This window comes from Neofelis nebulosa, chromosome 1 (genome assembly GCF_028018385.1).
Source record: "Neofelis nebulosa isolate mNeoNeb1 chromosome 1, mNeoNeb1.pri, whole genome shotgun sequence".
In the NCBI taxonomy this organism is placed as follows: Eukaryota; Metazoa; Chordata; class Mammalia; order Carnivora; family Felidae; genus Neofelis; species Neofelis nebulosa.
This window is the reverse complement of record NC_080782.1, coordinates 43,978,540-43,999,027: the sequence shown is the minus strand read 5'-3', so window position 1 is coordinate 43,999,027 and position 20,488 is coordinate 43,978,540. Positions and strand designations below refer to the sequence as shown.

At 50.1% G+C, this 20,488-nt stretch overlaps 1 protein-coding gene across 2 annotated transcripts in view; it reads left to right on the top strand.

The window, feature by feature from the left end:
• Positions 1-20,488, top strand: part of ANXA6 (annexin A6) — a 48,975-nt gene extending 28,487 nt beyond the window's left edge. The window contains exons 15-26 of one of the 2 annotated variants that reach the window (XM_058720479.1): positions 843-924; positions 2,389-2,483; positions 3,115-3,228; positions 5,385-5,475; positions 6,193-6,272; positions 7,043-7,096; positions 13,077-13,094; positions 13,857-13,950; positions 15,073-15,168; positions 16,556-16,614; positions 17,960-18,082; positions 20,064-20,488. In XM_058720479.1, coding sequence (XP_058576462.1) covers positions 843-924; positions 2,389-2,483; positions 3,115-3,228; positions 5,385-5,475; positions 6,193-6,272; positions 7,043-7,096; positions 13,077-13,094; positions 13,857-13,950; positions 15,073-15,168; positions 16,556-16,614; positions 17,960-18,082; positions 20,064-20,123 — 966 coding nt within the window. In that variant the 3' untranslated portion in view covers positions 20,124-20,488. The remainder of the gene's footprint in view (positions 1-842; positions 925-2,388; positions 2,484-3,114; positions 3,229-5,384; positions 5,476-6,192; positions 6,273-7,042; positions 7,097-13,076; positions 13,095-13,856; positions 13,951-15,072; positions 15,169-16,555; positions 16,615-17,959; positions 18,083-20,063) is intronic. The other variant, XM_058720488.1, reaches the window with a different exon arrangement.

Genomic DNA, 20,488 nt, shown 5'->3' with positions numbered 1-20,488 from the left:
GCCACACTCCCCAGCTTTCCTTTTTCACAAACAGCTGAGAGAGCCGGCTTCAAGTTCAGAGCTTTTGGCGAGCAACGGCGTCTCGTTAAATTTGGTGATGTTTGACAACGTCGTGGTTTTCTCTTTCTTACATTTATTTTCATGGCTTATCATCTGTTTATGGCACATCATACCAATTTCCTCTTCATGAGAGCGGTGTAAAGTTATTTTCATTCATTCAGCAAATATTTTTTGAGTGCTTACTTCTGTTGTGGATACTTCGGATATCTCCAAGAACAAAATGAACAAAACTCCTTCCCCTTTAGGAGTATTTCAATGTACTTAAAAATGAACGCATTTAAGTAAAACAGAAAAGTTGAATTACATAAAAATATGAAGAAATAACATAGGATGTATGCATATATGACATCAGGAACCTCACTTAGGAGTGACTGAAATTTGGGAGATTCTGTTCTGGTATTTCAGGATATTTTGGTTACCTTTTCACAGGGAGGGACTCTTGAAGAGGCAGGAGGGCCTTGGGGACAGGGCACAGTTCTAAGGGACTGGGGAGGCCCCAGTGGAGCTAGGACAGAGCTGACTTCCTGGGGCAGGTAGCTGGCTACTTTTCCCTTGACCAGCACTTGCCCTGCTCCCAGGCCTGGGTCTGTCTCTCCTCCTCTCTCTTTCTCAGCTGTAGGGCAGGGGCCTGTCTGCTGTGCCTTCACCCCTGCCTCTCTCCCCCCAAGCTGCTTGGTTTGGGGCTCGTGGGGAAAGCCTCCCTTCCCTTGCATGCTCCTCTAGTGGCTTGGCCCCCAGGGGGGCCTGCAGACACCTGCTGAGTCTCTTTCTGCTTCTTGCAGCTGAAGGGAACTGTGCGTCCAGCCGATAACTTCAACCCTGATGCAGATGCCAAAGCGCTGCGGAAGGCCATGAAGGGACTTGGTAAGGGGACACGAAGGGGGCAGGCTGGCCTCTGGGGCAGCGGGCCAGGCAGGAGTAAGAGCTCAGGTCTCAAAGGAGGGTCCATAGAATGAGGCAAATTTTACATAAGTCTCTAACCTCCAGAGGAGACTCCTGGCTCCCTGAGTGTAGGGAGCTGGGGAGTGAGGAGGTTTGTAAGGAACTTGGCACAAGCCCTTTCTAGTGCAGAAGAAAGTACTAGGTTATAAAGCCTGGGTTCTCCCACTGGCTTTGCCTTAGACTCACTGTGTAACTTTAGGCAAGTCCTTCAATCCCTCCAAGTGTCCACCCCCTCCCTGCCATGTGTGAAAGAAGAGATGTGGACCCATTGATCCAAGAGTCCCAGTTCTGGGCTGAGAGCGCCCCCTGCTGGTTATCACATCACATTCTCCATTTGGAACACGAGGGAAGAACCACTCTGGACAGATGCCCTGTTCTCAGAAAGGCCAGCAGGCACAGAACATCCAGAATCTGGCTACTGCTGTCCTTTCTCCCCCCAGTCCGTCTAACGGCATCTCCCAGGGGCCTTGGCTTAAGTTCTTTCCTTTCTGGGCCTCATCTTCATTTGTTTCCTGGGAATGATAATATCTAAATGATAATATCGGGGCACCTGGGTGGCTCAGTCGGTTGGGCGGCCGACTTCGGCTCAGGTCATGATCTCACGGTCCGTGAGTTCGAGCCCCGCATCAGGCTCTGTGCTGATAGCTCAGAGCCTGGAGCCTGTTTCAGATTCTGTCTCTCTCTCTCTCTCTCTCTCTCTCTCTGACCCTCCCCCGTTCATGTTCTGTCTCTCTCTGTCTCAAAAATAAATAAACGTTAAAAAAAATAAAATTAAAAAAAAAAATGATAATATCTACCGAGCACAGCTAGGACTGTAAGATGACACGTATAAAAGCACTTGTGAAAGGTACAGTCCTGTGCCAGGTCTGAGGTCCAAGGCATTAATCTGAGAGGCTGGAGGTGGTATCCTGATGTCTCCCAGAGTCAACTTGCTGTGGTTAGAAGGACTTGGGCTCCAGTTTCCAGGGAGTTGAAGAGGAGGGACATGGGGTCCCCATGGGATTTAGATTGCCAGGCTAGAAGGATCCCCTAGTAACTACTCCGGGCTCTTCAGGGGATAGGTGTGGAAATTGAGCCTCAGAAAGGGGCCAGGACCTGCTCAGCCGTTGCCAGAACCAGGGCTGGAACTTGGAGGCCCTGACTCTCAACCCAGGGCTTCCCGCTCCTCTGGGGGTCTTTTTCTCAGCCAGTGAGCAGACAGATGGAAGTGCCAGGAGGAACCTTGGGGCAGTCAGTGGCTTGGGCCAGAGGCAGGCTTCCTGCAGGTGCTCAGGGGCCCTAGCCAGGCTTCTACCCTGACTAAGATTGGGACAGCCCATCCGTGGGGGGACGTGGGGAAGCTGGGCCACGGGCCTCCCTCTGAGCCGTGTGGCTTTGGTGATTCAGGAACTGATGAGGACACCATCATCGACATCATCACGCACCGCAGCAACGCCCAGCGGCAGCAGATCCGCCAGACCTTCAAGTCACACTTTGGCCGGGTGAGGCTTCAGCCGGGGGCCCGGGGCCCGCACCCTCCCTCCTCCCAGGGGCGTGGCCTGTCACTGCCAGCTCTGTACGGTTGGGCACCTGGGTCTTCATGGCACTGGGGCTCCTGTGGCTCCCTGTGGTTCCCGTGTTCTTGGAGTATCTCCCACGTCGGTTTCAGGCTGCCTGCAACACGTTCTCTCCATCCCCCGCTTCCTTGTGATCAGTACCTGGGGGCAGAGATGAAGGACATGAGTTGTTTTCATGTAGCATTTTCTGGATCTCGGAGCTCCAGAGGCTTCAAGGCCCCAAGGCTGAGCGTCAGTGATTATTGTGCCTTGGTGTCATGCTGGCGACTTTCCCCCGGGATGGAAACGATGTCCTTTGGCATGTCCCTTTCCTTGCCCGCCTCCTTGCCTCCAAGGAGAGTGGGTCTTCCTGCTGGTTTTTTTTTTTTAATCCCGCCCTCTTTAGCGTCCTCTAAATAGTAAACAAAGACAAACAGCAGCAAAGACAGACACAGTCTCCCTCTATCCCCTGCATTCACATGGAGCCCCTATTTCCTCATTCCATATCTCCTCCCTATCCTGGGTCACATGTGAGCAAGTGCTGATGTTGGCGTGACCTCAGCCCTGCCTTTTGTAGGACTTGATGGCTGACCTGAAGTCGGAGATCTCTGGAGACCTGGCGAGGCTGATTCTGGGGCTCATGATGCCACCGGCCCATTACGATGCCAAGCAGTTGAAGAAGGCCATGGAGGTATGGTGTGGGCACCGACGGGATGGGGTCTAGTCTGCAGGTGGTGGGGGGACACAGGTGCTCCTCACAAGCCCAAATGGCTTGGCTGTAGCTCCTTGGCCGAGCCCTTCCCACGCCCGGTTCAAACTAGCATGAACACCAAAGGGGGTGTTGGCTCCTATAACTGAAAGGTAGAGGACTCCCATCTGGTTTTAGACATGGCTGAGTCCAGGGACTCAAATAATGGTATGTGGCCTCTTATCTCTGCCCCACCTTGGTTGTCTACCCTCTGTGGTAGCTTCACTCTCAGAAACCGTTTCTCCTCGTGATAGACAGTAGGATGGCTGGTGTCTATCCTACCAGCTAGCACCTCTGTTCCTTCTTCCTAGGCGTTCCGCCAATATCTTGGCTTCTACTCTGGTTGATGCAAGTGAGGTCACATGCCCAGTGATCGGTGGTGTCACTGGGATCTCAGGGAGCAGTAGAGGAAGCAGAATGGATCTGGAAGGAAAACGACAGCAGTTGGATTCTGTATTCTAGTCCGGCCTCACCACTAACTTACTGTGTGATGTTGGGCCACTTGCACTAAGTTTCCATGCCTTCAGCTGTGAAATGGGAGCAGTCATCCCTGCCCTTCAGACATTAGAGTGGGTCAAGCAAGGTCATGGGCATGGAGGGCACTATTAACTCTGAAGACCTGCCCTTGTGATTGGTTAGCAAGAAAGGGCATTACGTCCTGGTGCAGCTGTTTCTGGAGCTGCTTTTCTTCCCGAGGCAGCAGCTGTACCCGGGACTGGTCTCCTTTCTAGGAGCATCCAGTAACCTGTCCCTGGCTCCGTATACTAGCTCAGCTGCTTGTCTCAACCCACAAGGCAAGGCTTTTACTTTGTCCCCGTTTTACAAGTGAGGAAACTCATGTTCAGAGGCCAAATTACTTGATCAAAGTCACAGCATTATGAAATCACAGGGCGGGGATTCAGAACAACTCTGTCTGACTCTAGAGCCTGACCCGACAACCACATGAAACCACTAGGGCTTTTGGCCCGTTGAGGATTAAGAGAAGAAAACAGACATTCCCTGGGCAAAGCAAATCGAGATTATTGTCCATTTAAAATGCACCGACAAAAAAGCAAATGATTTGAGAACACGGAGTTTAGAAGTTGAAGGGACCAGTGAGCTAACCTGACCTAACGCTTTCCATTCCCACAGTTTACAAATGGGAAACTGAGGGAGGCCCAGCACATCTGTGAGCTCGGGGAAGGGAAGGGTGGGGCTAGACCCTGGGTCTTAGGATGCTGTGAGGATCAGGCTGTCTTCCCCACGTGCTTGCTTTTAATAAAGAGCCTGTTAAGATCTCAGTCAGCCTCAGTCTGCTTGAGGTCAGAGAACCCACGGACTGGCCGACCAGCAGGCAGTAACCTCCAAGGGCAGTGAACGCGCCTTACTTTTTTTTTTTTTTTTTTTTTTATAGTTGTGGCCGCAGCAGCTTGTTCAGTGACTGGCACATTGCAGGTGTTTAACAGATATTTGAATCTATCGATCGATCTGTCTTGTTCACCTCCCTCCCTTCCCCCAAAGTGGGGACCTTTGAGTAGCACATCCCCCCAAGCTACCTTCATCCAGAGGGCCTAATGTATCTGTCCATAGATCACTCATCAAATCCAAATATAAACAAATACGGCATGTTTTTTTCCTTAAAGCACAAAACTTTCTTCTTCTGGCAAAATAATATGTGAGAAGATACAGAGCAAAAAAAGAAGAAACTAGAAATCACCTGTGAGCCTTCACCCACCCAGAGACCATAATCACTATTATACTGTGATGCATTACTTCTAATTCTTTTTATACCCTTATGTATAAATATTTATATTCAGAGACATACGTGTATATGCCTTTTTATATGCACATACCTATATACCACATACTCTTTTCTTTTAAATTTTTGGCCCAAAGCACTTCTAATGGAAGGTTCTGGAAATCTTGACAAGCTGGCATGTTCCATCGTGATTGTGCTATCTCTGGTCTAGGGTTAAGGAGAAAATCCAGGAAGGCTTGGTGGTCTGTGTGATTGCCTCCTGGGTGGTTTCTTGGACCATGGACCTCCTTGGCCGGGGCCCCTCAGGCCTCTGATGGGGATCAGGGCTGTGGCTCAAGTGCTCTTTGTCTTCACATTCTAGGGAGCTGGCACAGATGAAAAGGCTCTCATCGAAATCCTCGCTACTCGGACCAATGCGGAAATCCGGGCCATCTGTGAGGCCTATAAGGAAGGTGAGTGTGGGAAGCCTTGGGCCCAGTGCCACTGGGAGGTGGTGGGAGAAGAGTGACCTCTCCAGCTCTGACGTCACCCCACTGCTCTGCCCCATCTCCCCTCGCTCAGGCACGAGGCTGTGATAAGCCCCTGGGTGTGCCCAGCTCTGTGTCTGAGGAAAGGGTGCCCCAGGCAGAGAGTCCCAGCTCCACGAAGGCCTGGAGGAAACAGTGAGAGGAGAGAATGTCCAGGCCTCTGGGGGACAGGAGGGCAGCGTCCTGGGTGGGCGGCCTGTGCAGTCATTCTGAGCCCTCATTCAGAAGGCCTGTGCTTGGTCACAATATTATTTTAAAGAATCTTGAGTACCCATCAAAAACGTTTAAACTTTCCCCTTATAAGCGGCTTTAAAGCGGTAGACCTTTTGAGCAGGGGAGTGACACGGCCTGAGCCCTGCTCATGGGTCTGACACCTGTCCTGCAGGAGGGAAGACAGGGAGGCTATGAAGCAGGAGAGGCAGGATTCCCAGAGTCCTCAGCTGGGACAGGGGGAGGGAGGCAATGGACTGGAGGCGTCAGTGTCGCGATCCACAGTTCCATGGCTGGATGCTCCCAAGAACCAACCACAAACTCCTTCATCCCCACCACTCCTGCCGATGCGCTCTGGCTCAAGTCTGAGGTTCTAGAAGCAGCCCCCCATCCTTGCCCAGCAGCTGCCCACACACCCTCTCTCTGTCTCAGACTATCACAAGTCCCTTGAGGATGCTCTGAGCTCAGATACATCTGGACACTTCAAGAGGATCCTCGTCTCTCTGGCCACGGTGAGTGAGTTCACACGCCCCCCAGGGGCCCAGGACGATGGCAGGGAGCTAGGAGCCCAGTCCTGATGAAGAAAGGGTGTCTTCCCCACCCACTTCTCAGTCCCACTGCTGAGACCATGACTGCCTCATGTAAGGCCTTCTCCCACTGTTCACTTTCTTTTTTTTTTTTTTTTTAAGTTTATTAATTTAGAGAAAGCACACAAGCAGAAGAGGGGCAGAGAGAGAGGGAGAGAGAGAATCCCAGGTAGGCTCTGCACTGTTAGTTCAGAGGCTGACGTGTGGCTTGATCCCATGAACTTTGAGATCATGACCTGAGCCACCAAGAGCCAGACACTTAACTGATTGAGCCGCCCGGGAACCCCTCGCTGTTCAGTTTTCAAAGCTGGCTTGGTGCCACCTTCTCCCAGCAGGCCCTCCCCAGTGACCCTCAGCCCAGCTTTTTGGGCCCCCAGCTCATAGGGCAAAGCCACGTGGGTGACCTCCATATGACCCACAAGCTTCCTTCACCATCACCTGACTTCCTGCAACCCGGTCGCCAGGCCCCGACACACAGCACTGCAAGCTCATTATGTCCGAGTCGCCCTGAGCTAAGTACTTTCAGATTTAACATTCACAACAGCCTCGCTCTGAGGGCAGGATTATTGCCCCCATGTGAAAGCTGAGAGAAAGGGTTCGGAGAGCCAGAATAGCTGAGCCAACATCCTGTGGCCGCTGAGGGGTAAAGAGGGTGGATGTGTGGGGACTGATCTTTCTCGCTGGTCCTGCTGCAGGGGAACCGTGAGGAGGGAGGAGAAGACCGGGACCAGGCCCGGGAAGATGCCCAGGTGAGAACCCCCCAAGCAGCTGTAGCTGACATCTGTCTGTGCCAGGCCCTGGCTGTCTGGGAGTGGGGAAGGCCCCTGCCAGGGACATGGCTGACATCGGTGGATACTTAGACTCATGGACCCCTTGCACCTCTCTACCCCTTAGAAGCAAGACTTTGAGTGTTTTCACAACTTCCAGAAAGATTCTCACGACTGTGGTGCTGGTCCTACTGGCATTTCCTGGGTGAAGAGTAGACTGAGAGCCCTCAGACCTTCAGAGCTGAGAGGGACTTATAGATCATCCGGGTCAAACTCCTCATGTTACAGTGGGAAAATGGAGGCCCAGGGAGGATGAATAACTTCTGAAAGTCACACAGCAAATCAATGGCCCAGGTAGAATTGACCCAGAGGGAGCAGGTCCAGAAGCTTGCTGGGAAGGGGCCCTGAGTGCTAATGGTCTCGAGTTTATTATTTATGAAATGGAACCAAGATTGAAGGAAGTGTCCTGGGAAAACCTAGAAAATGAGTTCATCCGGGGCTGGGATCTTTGTCCTGCTCACTGATGTATCCAAAGTGGCACATGGTCAGAACTCAGTAAATATTTAATATTAAATGAATAATGGAGTCAAGGGTTCTCTTAGGTCTCTTAGCTGCTCTGCTTCTGTCCTGCTCCTTAGGCTGGGGCACGTGAGGTCTGGAGGCTGGACAACCCCAAATCCATTATCCCTGAGAGTCCTTATGGTTGGGCAGTCCCTCCTGAGGCCGTGTGCACTGTCCCCACTCACCTGTGCCTTGCTCCCAGTACCCTCTGGCCTGACCCAGGTCCAGGCGTTGGGCACAGACACCACAGACTGGGATCTGGCCCCACTTCCTTTACAGTTGGTGGGTTGAAAAGAACCCTGATGGATTGGGGATGGAGGCACCAGCTCCGACCCCTGCTCCGCCAACAGCGAAGTGGGGAGTGTTATACCAGCATCTGAGCTGCGAGAATCCTTAGCTATAACCCAATGGTTACGAAACTATAAGATGCATACCAATACAAAGCATGATGCTAAGACTGTTTTATACTTTATCATATTCCCTTTTTTACGGGAGGAAAATGAAGCTCCTATCCAAGGGTTTGGTTTCTAAGTGGCTGTGGTGTGACTTGAATCCAGGCCTGCCTGACTCCAAAGTTTATGCTAATACAGGACCCAGTATGGCAATTTCCCTGCAGCTTCCAGACCAGGTGGCTGCTGCTTTCCAGTTGTGCGGCCCCTGGTTTGGGATGCAGGTGTCAGAAGCTGCAGGGCTCCGTTTAAATGTGGTTTTCCAGCTGCATGTGGGCATATTTATGGGCGCTAGCCTGGGAACCCAGCCCCTGGGGCGGCCTGTTGAGGCCACATTTCGTTCACTTATTCAACACATGTGTATTAAGTACTACTACGAACAGTCTCATTGTGCCCTTGAGGGTATTTGAACGTGGCTTCCTCCTTAGAGCTCACCCCAAATCCATCCTCCGCCCTGAAATTCATCCTCTAGGGAATGAGTCCACCTGGGGCCTACCTATGGGGCTGTGCTTCCAGTTATGGCCAGCAGGGGACAGTGGTGGGCCATGCTGGCTAACACTGCAAGGACGAAGGGGTGAGAGAGAACCTGGGCGGAAACACGGAGGCCTGCCCAACTCAGCTGCCCGTCCAGATTCACAGATGCTAGACCCTGATTAGTCTTCATGTGGGCTCATTTTCTTCGAGCCAGAATACTTGGTTTCAAAAGTAATACATATTCCTCTGTAGAGCCTCTAGAAAATAGAGACGAGCCAAAATAAAGAAAGAAATCCATAACCTACTAGTAATAGCCATTGCTTGTATTTTGGAATATATCACTTTAGTTATTTTTTTATGTGTATGTAAAAATGCATTCCTGATGTATAACAGTTAAAAATTAATATTCTGTGAGCACTGTTCCTATTTTTAAAAATTGACATCCCTTCATGGCCATGTACTATTCCATTTAAGGAGCTACCAAACTTTCTTTAACCAACCCTCTTCCTGGTCACCAATTCTTCCATCATATGCAGGAATGTTTTCCTTAAATAGGTTTCTAGAGGCAAAATGGGAAAGCCAGAGGAAAATGTCTATAAAAATTGAAGGCGTTTGGTCTGTAGAGGGGCACCTGGGTGGCTCAGTCAGTTGAGCGTCTGACTCTTGGTTTTGGCTCAGGTCATGATCTCACAGTTCATGAGATCAAGCCCTGCATCAGGCTCTGTGCTGACAGCACAGAACCTGCTTGGGATTCTCTCTGTCCCTCTTTCTCTGCCTCTTCCCCGCTCATGCCCTTTCTTTCTTTCTCTCTCTCTCTCTCTCTCTCTCTCTCTCTCTCTCTCTCTCTCTCTCAAAAGAAACATTTAAAAACAACAAAAACAAAAATTGAAGGCATTTGGTCTGCAGAGCCAGGTTCCTCCTAGAAAGATAATGCATATCAGTACTTGGCACTGTTTGTTTTACACCTTCTCCTTCCCACACTCTACCCTGGGTGTCCAGCACACCCCCAAGCTCTCGGAAGTCCGGGTCTGTTATTACAGTGTGTGTGTGTGTGTGTGTGTGTGTGTGTGTGTGTGTGCAGTGTTCACCTGTTGCCCCATAGGGATTGCCGATAGCCTCCTTTCCATCCTCCCCATGTTCCAGTTTGAGCAACAAATAATATAGGCAATCTGATTACTGGAGACTCAGAGTGAAGAATTGGTGCCAGTTTGGGATACCTCAATCCCCAGGCTATTATTTGTTAATATAACAGTTTTATTATTGAAATATAATTCGTACACCATACTATTGACCCACTTAAAGCCTATGCTTCAATGACTTTTAGCATCTTCACAGATTGAATGCAACCATCACCACCATCAATTTTAGGACATTTCATCACCCCCCAAAGAAACTCTGTACATGTTGTACTTATTTCTGATTTCCTCCCAACCCTCCAGCCCTGAGTCACCACTAACTTACTTTCTGTTTCTATAGATTCACCCATTCTACACGTTTCATATAAATGGTGCCATACAATATGTGGCCCGTTGTGACTGGTGTCTTTCACTTAGTATGTTCAGTGTTCATCCATGTTTATCATATATCAGTACTTTATTCCTTCCCACTGCCAAATAATGTTTCATTGTACGTATATATCACCTTTTTTTAAGTTTATGTATTCATTTTGAGAGAGGGAGAGAAAAAGAGCACATGTTTGGGGGGGGGGGAAGGATGGGGGGGAGAGAGAAAGAGAGAATCCCAAGCAGGCTCCGAGTTGCACAGACCCTGATCTCGAGAACTGAGAAGATCATGACCTGACCCGAAATCCAGAGTCAGACGCTTAACTAACTAAGCCATCTAGGCACCCCATCTTTTTTTTTTTTTTAATCCATTCATCAGCTAACTGACATTTGGGTTATTTCCACTTTGGGGCTATTCAGAATAATGCTGCTTGCTATAAACACATGTATGTGTTTGCTTTAGAAAATTTTTTTAATGTTTATTTATTTTTGAGAGACAGAGACAGAGCACGAGTGGGGGAGGGGCAGAGAGCAGGGAGACACAGAATCACAAGAGGCTCCAGGCCCTGAGTTGTCAGCCCAGAGCCCGACGCAAGGCTCGAACTCATGAATCATGAGATCATGACCTGAGCTGAAGTTGGGCACTTAACCAACTGAGCCACCCAGATGCCCCACATGTATACATGTTTGTGTATGCACATATTTTCATGTCTCTTAGGTACATAGGAGTGGAATTGCTGGGTCCTATGATACCTGTGTTTAACTTTTGGAGGAACTTCCCAGATTGATTTTTGCCCAAAGTAGCTAGGCTAATAAGGAAAAGCCTTTGTGTCAAATGTTTGGAAAATTATCTTAGCATCCCACTGCATTTTTCATATTACACATATTACTGTCTTAAAGATGCTTTGAAAAAACAAATATGTCTGGGGTCCTCTGGCTCAAATAAATGAAAAATGACACGTCAGATTCTTTTTAAAAGAATGCTAGCATTTTTAGCACCACTTTTTAAAAATTGTGGTGAGAGGCACATAACACATAATAAAACATGACACATAGTAAAAGTTGCCATCTCAACCATTTTTAAGTATACAGTTCAGTGACGTCAAGGACATCCACGGTGTTGTGCAACCATCACCACCAGCCCTCTCCAGAACTCTTTTCATCTTGTAAAACTGAAACTGTGTGCTCATTAAACAGTAACTGCCCATCCCCCTCCCCCTGCCCCGGCAACCACCAGCATACCCTCTGTCCCTGTGAATCGCACTACGCTGGGGACCGCGTGCAATTGCAGTCAAACAGCATTTCCCTGTTTGTAACTGGCTTATGTCACTGTATGTAATGTCCTCATGTTTCAACCAAGTTTTTAATATAAAAAGGGGTGAATAAAAGCCAAAAGGATCCCATAATCCCAGTAGCCCCAACAACACCTATCTGACATTAAAAGAAAGCATAAAAAGAACGTATTTGCACATTGAGAAGATGTGAACATAAAATCTCCGGAAAAATAAAATGCACAAGCTTTCCCAGCCCTTCTCTTCAAAGGTAACCACTGTCCATCTTGACTTGTGCCTCTAGCTTGGCTTACCACCAAATACGTAAGTGTGACTGTGCATTTACCTTTCCTTAGCTAAACTTTTTTTTTTTTTCTAAAGATTGGCTTTCCAGGCCTTTTTTTCCCCTAAGTTTATTTGCTTATTTTGAGAGAGACAGAGAGAGAGTACAAGTGGAAGAGAAGCAGAGAGGGAGAGGGAGAGGGAGGATCCCAAGCAGGTTCCTCGTTGTCAGTGCAGAGGCCAATGCAGGGCTCGATCCCACAAAATGAGATCACAACCTGAGCCGAAACCAAGAGTCGGACATCTAACCACCTGAACCATCCAGGCACCCCCCCCACCCCAGGCCTTTTCTTAGCTAGATAAAAGGAACATTATTATACACATATGCTATCCTTAATTTTTTTGCTTAATTTAAAGGGAAACTCTCCTTATCAGTCTACTGTGCTGATGAGAGTTTCCCTTTAAATAATATTCTTTTTAATAGTGGCATGGATTTCCATTATTGGGTAGCCATAGTGTGCTTATCAAATCATCGGGCTATTAGTAGTCTCCAGTTTTTCTCTGTCACAAAGTTATGCTGCAGTGAACACCCTTGTATTATATCTTGAATGGCTTTGGCCAATCTATTGATAAAGGCACACTCCTAGCCACATAACCGCTTGATCAAATGGCAGGTGCATTTAAAATTCTGAAAGACGTTGCCCTTTTATATACCGGAAAGAGTGAAGGCTATTGTGAAGTTTATAAAGAGGATGGTTTTGGTTTGCCCAATAGAAAAAAGTGGTCGGCAGAGTTTCAGGGAAACAGGCAAGGGTAAAACCCAGTCTAGGGAATACAGGGCTGGCTGTATTTTGTTCCCAAGCACTCCAGGGCGCTGCTGCTTGCCTAACAAGATAGTGCCCTAATGACTCAGCGTAGCACAGTGATTAAAAGTCACCCTTGTAAAATGACTGGACAGCTGGCATCGTCCCACCTGATTTTGGCTTTGTGCCCTTCTTCCACAAGTCCCCTCCCTTCCTGACCTCAGCTTTCCTGTCTCTCCTGCTGTAACTTGAGGGGGTGAAATGACAGGTCTCAGACCCCCTTGTGGTAAAGGGTGTGGGGAATTCAGCACTTCTCTTGCTCTAACTTCTGGGCGGCTCTGTGGAGACAGGCGTGCTGAGGGCTGGAGTTGCCCTAGGTGGCTGGGGGTGCCAGGTAGAGTGCCCCGTTCTGTGTCTGCCCCGACCCCTCAGGTGAATACTTCAGAGTTAACTCCCAGGCCTCTCCCCCTTGTGGGCTCTAGCCCAAAGATCAGGGAAAGGTGTTTTCCCTCCGCCCTGCCCCTGCCCCCAGGGCCCCAGAGCCCCTGAGCCACCCTCTCCCAGCCTCCTCTGACTCAAGCCTTCCCTCTCTCCCTCCTCTCTCTCCTCCCTGCTCTCAGGTGGCTGCTGAGATCTTGGTGAGTGTCCTGTTCTTCGCGGGGATTTTCATGGCTTCTCTGAGCGAAGGCTGAGTGACTGTGCCTCTGGAAGGGCCAAGCGGCCAGTCAGGCAGTGGTTGGGGCTGCCCCCAGGTTCTCTCTCCCCGCTTCAGGGCCTCTTAAGAACCCCACTGGGTAAAAAATGGGCCAGGCAAGTGTTTCCCACATTTCAGCCGCTCACCTGCCACACGATTTGTGCCACACGCCATCAGCCGTGGGTAGTTTTCTTTAAAGGGGCCCTTTTGAAATCTGAAATGAACTCTTAAAGGGAAATTTAATGTCAATATAAAAGGAACTAGTGGCTGGCTGGAAGACTATTGTAGAAGCATGTATATGTGGTGTGTCAAAATACATGTGTCCGCTTATCGCACTTGGCTAAACACTGGCTAGGCTGTTCTCTTTGCACATGGACAGACCCACTTTCCCAGAGGGGCTTTCAGAAGGGCTTAAGGACAGAAGAACTCTGAGTCCCCGTGCCCGGTACCTATATGCCCTCCCCTGGGTCCCAGTCTCGAGGTCCTGAGGCCAGAGTGGAAATGCCTGGTGCTAAGCCCCTCTGTGTCAGTCCAGAGGGTTCCTGGGAACTGGCGGTGGGGAACGTGGAGGCTGACGAAGGAAGAAGGGGCCAATGTCAGACTCCTTAGGTAGTTGCCCTCAGCCTAGGCAAAGACATGAAAGTGAATAACCAAGGCCTTCCGGTGTCTTCCCTCCCAACTCCTTGCCCCCACCTGGTCTCTGCAGGAAATAGCAGACACACCCAGTGGAGACAAAACTTCCCTGGAGACACGTTTCATGACTATCCTGTGCACACGTAGCTATCAGCATCTGCGGAGAGGTGAGGTCTCAGTCCCTTCCCTTCCCAATGTAGCAGGAAGCTCCCCAGATCTGATGGGAGCCTCCCCGTTCTCTCTGACAAGAGGAGCCGGTTGCCCACTCCTTACCCCAGAATATTGTAGCTGGTGCCGAGTCGAGTCCTGGCTCTACCGCTAACATTCAGCCCCGGACCAACCCCCTTCACCTCCTTAGGGAAGCAGGTGGGATGCCTGAGATAAGGGATGGCAGGTGGCTTCCGCCTCCAAGGCCACTTCAGTAGATTGGTAGTGGCTGCCTAGAATATTGTGTTGAAGATTCGAAGGTTCAGTGTCATGAACCTTTGCTGATGTCTGCCGGGAACAAGGCAATGAGGGGCGCTAATGGCACAAGGACCGCCTGCACCTCTTTGAGCCCCAGGCTGTCACATGCACAGGGCACACCAGTACATGGTGGCCCTGACATTAGGTGCTCAATGAAGCGCCCTGTCCACTAAGACATTTTTCTTTTAACGTGCATTTGCCTGGCACTCAAGGTGCTCTAGCTTAGTGGCTAAAAGAATGGACTTGGGAGCCAGATTGCCTCGATTTGAATCTCCCACTTACCAGCTGTGTGACCTTGGGCGAGGTAGTGAATATCTGTGCCTTAACTCCCTCATCTATAAATTGGGATTTTACACGGTTACACGATTGTTGTCAGGATACGAAAAATATAATGCGTGAAAAGCACTTTGGGCGATGCCTGGCACATAGTAACTTCCTCAGGGTCATCATGATGATTACTTACATTAATCTCTATCCCAACTTGACACAGGAGGAAAGGGAGGCCTAGAGGGGGAAGGGGAATTACCCAAGGTCATTCAGTGAGCTCAGGGCAGAGCCTTTGCTAGGACCCAAGCTCCTTTTGCTACCCCAGCCTGGGTAGAACTGGTCTCAGGCTCTGGAGCCGTGTCTGACGTGACACAGATTTGGCTCTGAGCCCAAGGAGGCTCAGTGAGTCCTGCCCAGTGAGTGCACTTAGGCCTGGGCTGTGGCCATACCTGCTGCCCCTTCCCCCTTTCCTGGGGCATGGCCTGGGGGGGAGAGGAAGGGTGATCTCTCCCCTCCCTCTGAACTGAAGCTCACCCACCCTCTTCTCTCGGGGCCAGTCTTCCAGGAGTTTGTCAAGATGACCAACTACGACGTGGAGCACACCATCAAGAAGGAGATGTCAGGGGATGTCAGGGACGTGTTTGTGGCCATTGGTAACTAATGGGGACCAAAGGAAGGGGATGGACGTCCTGGGGAGGCTCTGGGGACACTGGGAACATGGCCAGATTCCCTGGACAAGTGTGGCCATGGCAACTTCCTAAGCTACTATTACTGGAAAATAACCCCTGCTGCTGCGGGGGTCCTGCCAGTGTGTGGTTGGTGGAGTAGCGTGAGGACTTGTTCCAGGCTGCAGGGCAGGATGACGGAACAGCTTTCCCTGGGGAGGTAATGGGGGGCGGGGGGAGGCATGGCAACATCGGGTAGGGGCACAGTGTCCTGCAAGACTAGGGTGTGCACACGCACACTATACATGAGGAGTTGGGAAGGTTAGTGTACAATGCGGTCTTTCCAATGGGTTCCTGAGCCAGTGCATGGCCACATCTTGGGTGACCATGCCCTTGGGGTACGCAACTCCAGCCCCTTGCCCCCTGCCCTCCTCCCAGAGATACCTTTATATCCAGAGTCGTTCTGGCTTTCTGGCACTAGGGTCTGATTCCCTCTCCCTGAGCTGCCTGAGACACCCTTGTGTGGGCTCTGGGGCCTTGAAATCCAGCAGCTGCTGAGGGCTGGAGACCCCCTGGGCCTTGAGAAAGGGCAGGGACCGGCAGAGTCAGGCAGACGTTATCTGGGGTGGTGACGGGTGGGGGGCAGGGGCTGCCAGTGAGGCTAGAGCGTGTAGGCTCTGGGGCAAGAGTCAGCTCCTGGGATTCACATGGTGCCTTCAGTTAGGCCAATAGACACCCATTCTCTGGCATAATATTCCTCCAAATCAGTAGTTCTCAAACAGTGGGCTGCACCAGAGTAGGGAGGCCAACCATTCTGATTTGCACTAAAACCCCAAATGTCCTGGGCAAAGTGGGTTACCTCCCTTCAGAGTGGCATTCTCAGCCCATCTGGGGAGGGCTGTGATAATTTGCATTTCCACCAAGTTCCGAGATGCTGCTGCTGTAGCTGTCCAGGAACCATCCTTTGAGAACTGCCGCTCAAAGTATTTCTTGAATCTGAGCCTGTAGGGTGGAGCCTAGAACCCAAGTTTTCAACAAGCTCTCCAGTGATTCTGATGCACTTAGAAGTTGGAGGCCCCGTGCCTTGGGCTTCTGAGGGTTTCTTCCCTTTGTGTCCTCCGCTCACCTTGGTTAGCTGCAGGCACCTCAGCAGGATTGAGCTGCACCCCAGTGAGAGCCAGGTCTAGGATGAGCAGGAGGAGGGGCTTCGGGAAGGGGGAGGGAAGGTGTCAGGCCCTGAGGACAAGCCCAGGGTTGGCAATGCCCTGCAGGCCCAGGCTGGGGGGAGAGGAGGTGGGCGGATACAGCCGGGGCCCTTAGTCTGGGCACACCACCTCTGACCAAGTTTCCTGCGTCTCTCTCCTCTTCCTACCAGTTCAAAGTGTCAAGAACAAGCCTCTCTTCTTTGCCGACAAACTGTACAAATCCATGAAGGTAAACTTGCATGTTTGTTCCTTTCCCTTCCTGCCCTTGTACTCACCCGCAAACATGGGTGTGTGCAGTTCCCCGGGTCAGGACTCATGGCAACTGTGTCCACCCACTTGGTATTTACCAGCATCTGCCTCATGTCTGGCTCCACGATAGTAGCTTTCAAGTAGGGGTGATTTTTGTCCCCAGGGGAACATTTGGCAATGTTCAGACGCAACCTGGGGAGTGTTGCTGTCCTCTGATGGGATGGGAGCGGGGACGCCGCTCAGTAGCCTGTAATGCACAGGACAGATCCCGCAACGGAGAATGACACGGCCCCAAAGGCCAAGGTTGAGAAACTTGCTCTGGGGACACAGGGCTGAGTGGGGCTCAATCTCTGCCCTCTTAGAACTCACCTTCCAGTAGATGACACAGCGTCACCTCCTATGACAAAGGATCACAAAAGTAGCAAGTGCTGGGCTCTGGGACTAGCTCCGGCTTCCTGAAAACCCCGGCCACTCTGGCTACCTTCTCAGCCCAGTAAATGGACTGCCCTTGGCTGCTCACAGAGCCTGGGCAGGCTGTGGAAATGAGCCTGAGACCCCTCTCGGCCTACAGTCCCCAAACATCATGGCCATTTATTGAGCGCTCACCACGTCCAGCTTTGACCCCCAAGTTGGTGTTCCTGAGCTGCGTGGGGGCAGAAGTGGGCTGTGGCTGCCCACACATCCCATGTCATGTGCCTGCTGCACGGGCCCCCTGTTAATTTCCCAGGGCTCCTTTATCAAATCACCACAAATTGACAACAGAGATTTTATTTTTTTGTGGTTCAAGAGGCCAGCAGTGAAAAATGAGGGTGTTAGGTTCCTTCTAGATGCTCTGAGGGGAAAACTCTCCCATGCGTCTCTCTTAGCGCCTGGTGGTTGCCAGGAATCCTGGTGTTTCCTGGCTTCTGGATGCCTCCGTCAGACTCTGCCTTATCTTCACATGGCCTTCTCTGTGTGTACGTCCATGTGTCCTCTCTTACAAGGACTCGAGCTGTTGGATCTAGGGCCCGCCCTAATCCAATATGACCTCAACTCATTATATGTGCAAAGACCCTATTTCCAAATTAGGTCACATTGTGAGATTCCAGGTGGATCTGAATTTGGGGGGCATACTATTCAGTTCATACAGGTTGGTTTTGCCTGTCTGGCCAGTCCCAGGCACAAGGGAAGCAGGGTCAGGACTACTTGTGGAAGACAGAGGCAGGATACCCCACCCTGGTTTGGAGGGAAAAGAGAGACAGGCAGACAGACACCCATGAGCTCTTGTCTGACCTGACCCTATTTCTTCTCCTGCCCTGTGTCTCCTTCTCACCTGGCTCCACCAGGGTGCTGGCACAGATGAGAAGACCCTCACCAGGATCATGATCTCCCGGAGTGAGATCGACCTGCTCAACATCCGGCGGGAGTTCATCGAGAAATACGACAAGTCTCTCCACCAAGCCATTGAAGTAAGGGGGAGGGGTTAGAGGTCAGTGGGGCAGGGGGCGTGAGTGTCAGATCCCTGACCATGAGATTACAAGTCCTTTCTCTTCCCATAATCTTTTTCTCAAGGAGTTCTCAGTCAGGACATTGATAAATGAAAGACCTACTTCATTGTGTATACCAAAATAAATTCCAGATGGCTCGAAGGTTTATAAGGAAGATTTCCAGATAAAACAGCCTATTTTGTTTTTTGAAGATGACTTTATTGAAATATTATTTATAAACCATAAAGTGCACCTGTTTTAAATGTTTATTTATTTTTGAGAGAGAGAGAGAGAGAGAGAGAGAGAGAGAGAGAGAGAGAGATCGTGAGCAGGGGAGACATAGAGAGAGAGGGGGACAGAGGATCCAAAGCAGGCTCTGTGCCGGCAGCAGAAAGCCCACTGCGGGGCTCCAACTTACAGACTGTTAGATTGTGACCTGAGCCAAAGTTAGACTCTCAACCAATGGAGCCACCTAGGTGACCCAATATTTTTTTTAGCAAACTTAATGAGTTGTGCACCATCGCCACAATCCAGTTTTAGAACATTTCTGTCACCCCACTAAGATCCCTTGTGCCTCCTTACTTATTCCCACCCCTGCCCGCCAAGCGACTTTGTGTCTCTATAGATTTGCCTTTTCTGGCTATTTCATAGAAATAGAACCATGTGATGTGAGATCTTTTGTATCTGACTTCTTTCACTTACAGAGCCCATTTTTTTTGGCTTCGAGGTTGGCCAAGATCTTAAAGTTTGATACTGGGCTTGGCCAACAAGACTGGGAAATGTTATAGCAGCTTCACACAGACTTGGTGGGGAGGATGTACATTGTTAGCACATCTTTAAAGACTAGTCTGGCAGTTTTCAAAATGTTAAATGCGTACACTTTGGACTTGCTGCTTCTGTATGTGGGAATTGATCCTATAGACCTAGCTACACATGTTCCCAAAGATGTGTAAGAGAATATTTATGTAGCAAAATATTGGAAGTCCTCTGTACAGAGCTGGTTAAAGAAAGTATGGTACACCTATACGATAGAACACGATACAACCATGAAAAAGCTTGAGGAGGTTCTATCTGCTGATTTCGGATCTCCTCTAAGCCAAAAAAAGTATGCCCAGAATAGTGTGAGTGCTATGTGTCCATTTGTGTAGAAAAGGGACATTCTACACATATACATATTAGTATATGCTCAGATTGTTGCTAGGAACCGCACAAGACAACAGTAATCGTAGCTCTCTCTTGATTTGGGGAAAGAGAAGTCAGGAATGGGAGATATTTATTGTATCATCTTTCCTTTGACTGACATCGTTATTTATAATGATGATTTTTTAAAATGATGATGATTTGATATAATGATGAGTTTACCAAAAAAAGAGAAAAAAAGCATATATCATAAAAATAAAAATGACAGGAGCCACTCTAAAAAGAGGGAGAGTCTGGCCTCCCACAGTTCTGCTGGAGGCCAGATATTATGTGTCAAAAACACAATGACATTCACATAAATTCCTGCAAGGGCCTGGTACTCAGTAAGTGCTCTACAGTGTCTGTTCAAATAAGGAATCTCATTCGCGCATGTGTTAATGGCTGTGGGAGGAGGAAGGGAAGAACAGAGGGCAGGAACACTTCACAGAAGAAGGGGCATCAGGGGCCAGGCAGGATTTGGGAGTGGTGCAGAGGGCATGTTGGACACAGGAGTGGTAGGCATTAAAGTAGGAAGATGAACCTAGATGCTCCCAGAAGTGGGGGAGGGGGGTGAAGCCACCAAGCTTCATGGGGGTCAGACCACAAAAGGCCTTGAGGCCAGGCTGAGAGCTTGGACATTTTCCTGAGGGTAGTGGGGAGCCACAGAAGGGACATAGTCACATTTGTGTGTTTGGGAGACATTAGGCTGACAACAGCTGGGAGGAAGGGGCATTGAGGCCATCAGAATTGTTTTAACTCATTGCTCTTCCTCTGCTCCTGCCAGGGTGACACCTCTGGAGACTTCCTGAAGGCCCTGCTGGCTATCTGTGGAGGCGAGAACTAGGGCGACCAGCTTTGGCTGGCACCTGTGCCGAGAAATGGTCAGCAGCACCAGCCGCCATGACCGAGCCTAACTGCTCCAGCTCCAGAGACTAAGGAAGGGACAGGGGTGGGGGGAGGGGGTCAGGGGTGGGCTTTTGTCTTCAGCTGGGGTTTAGGAAAGGCTCCCACTCCCACAGGCCACTAAAGGCCCAGCACGGTCACTTCTGCTCACATGTGAGCAACTGAAGAGCCGTAGCCACAAATCCCGTCCACCTCCACTCCCCATCGTCCTCTTCAGCCCTTCCCAGCTTCCATCCCTTACGGCAGCCCTTGCCCTGCTTTGGGCTTTGTCAAATCCAAAAACATACTGAGCCTCTGTCTGTGAAA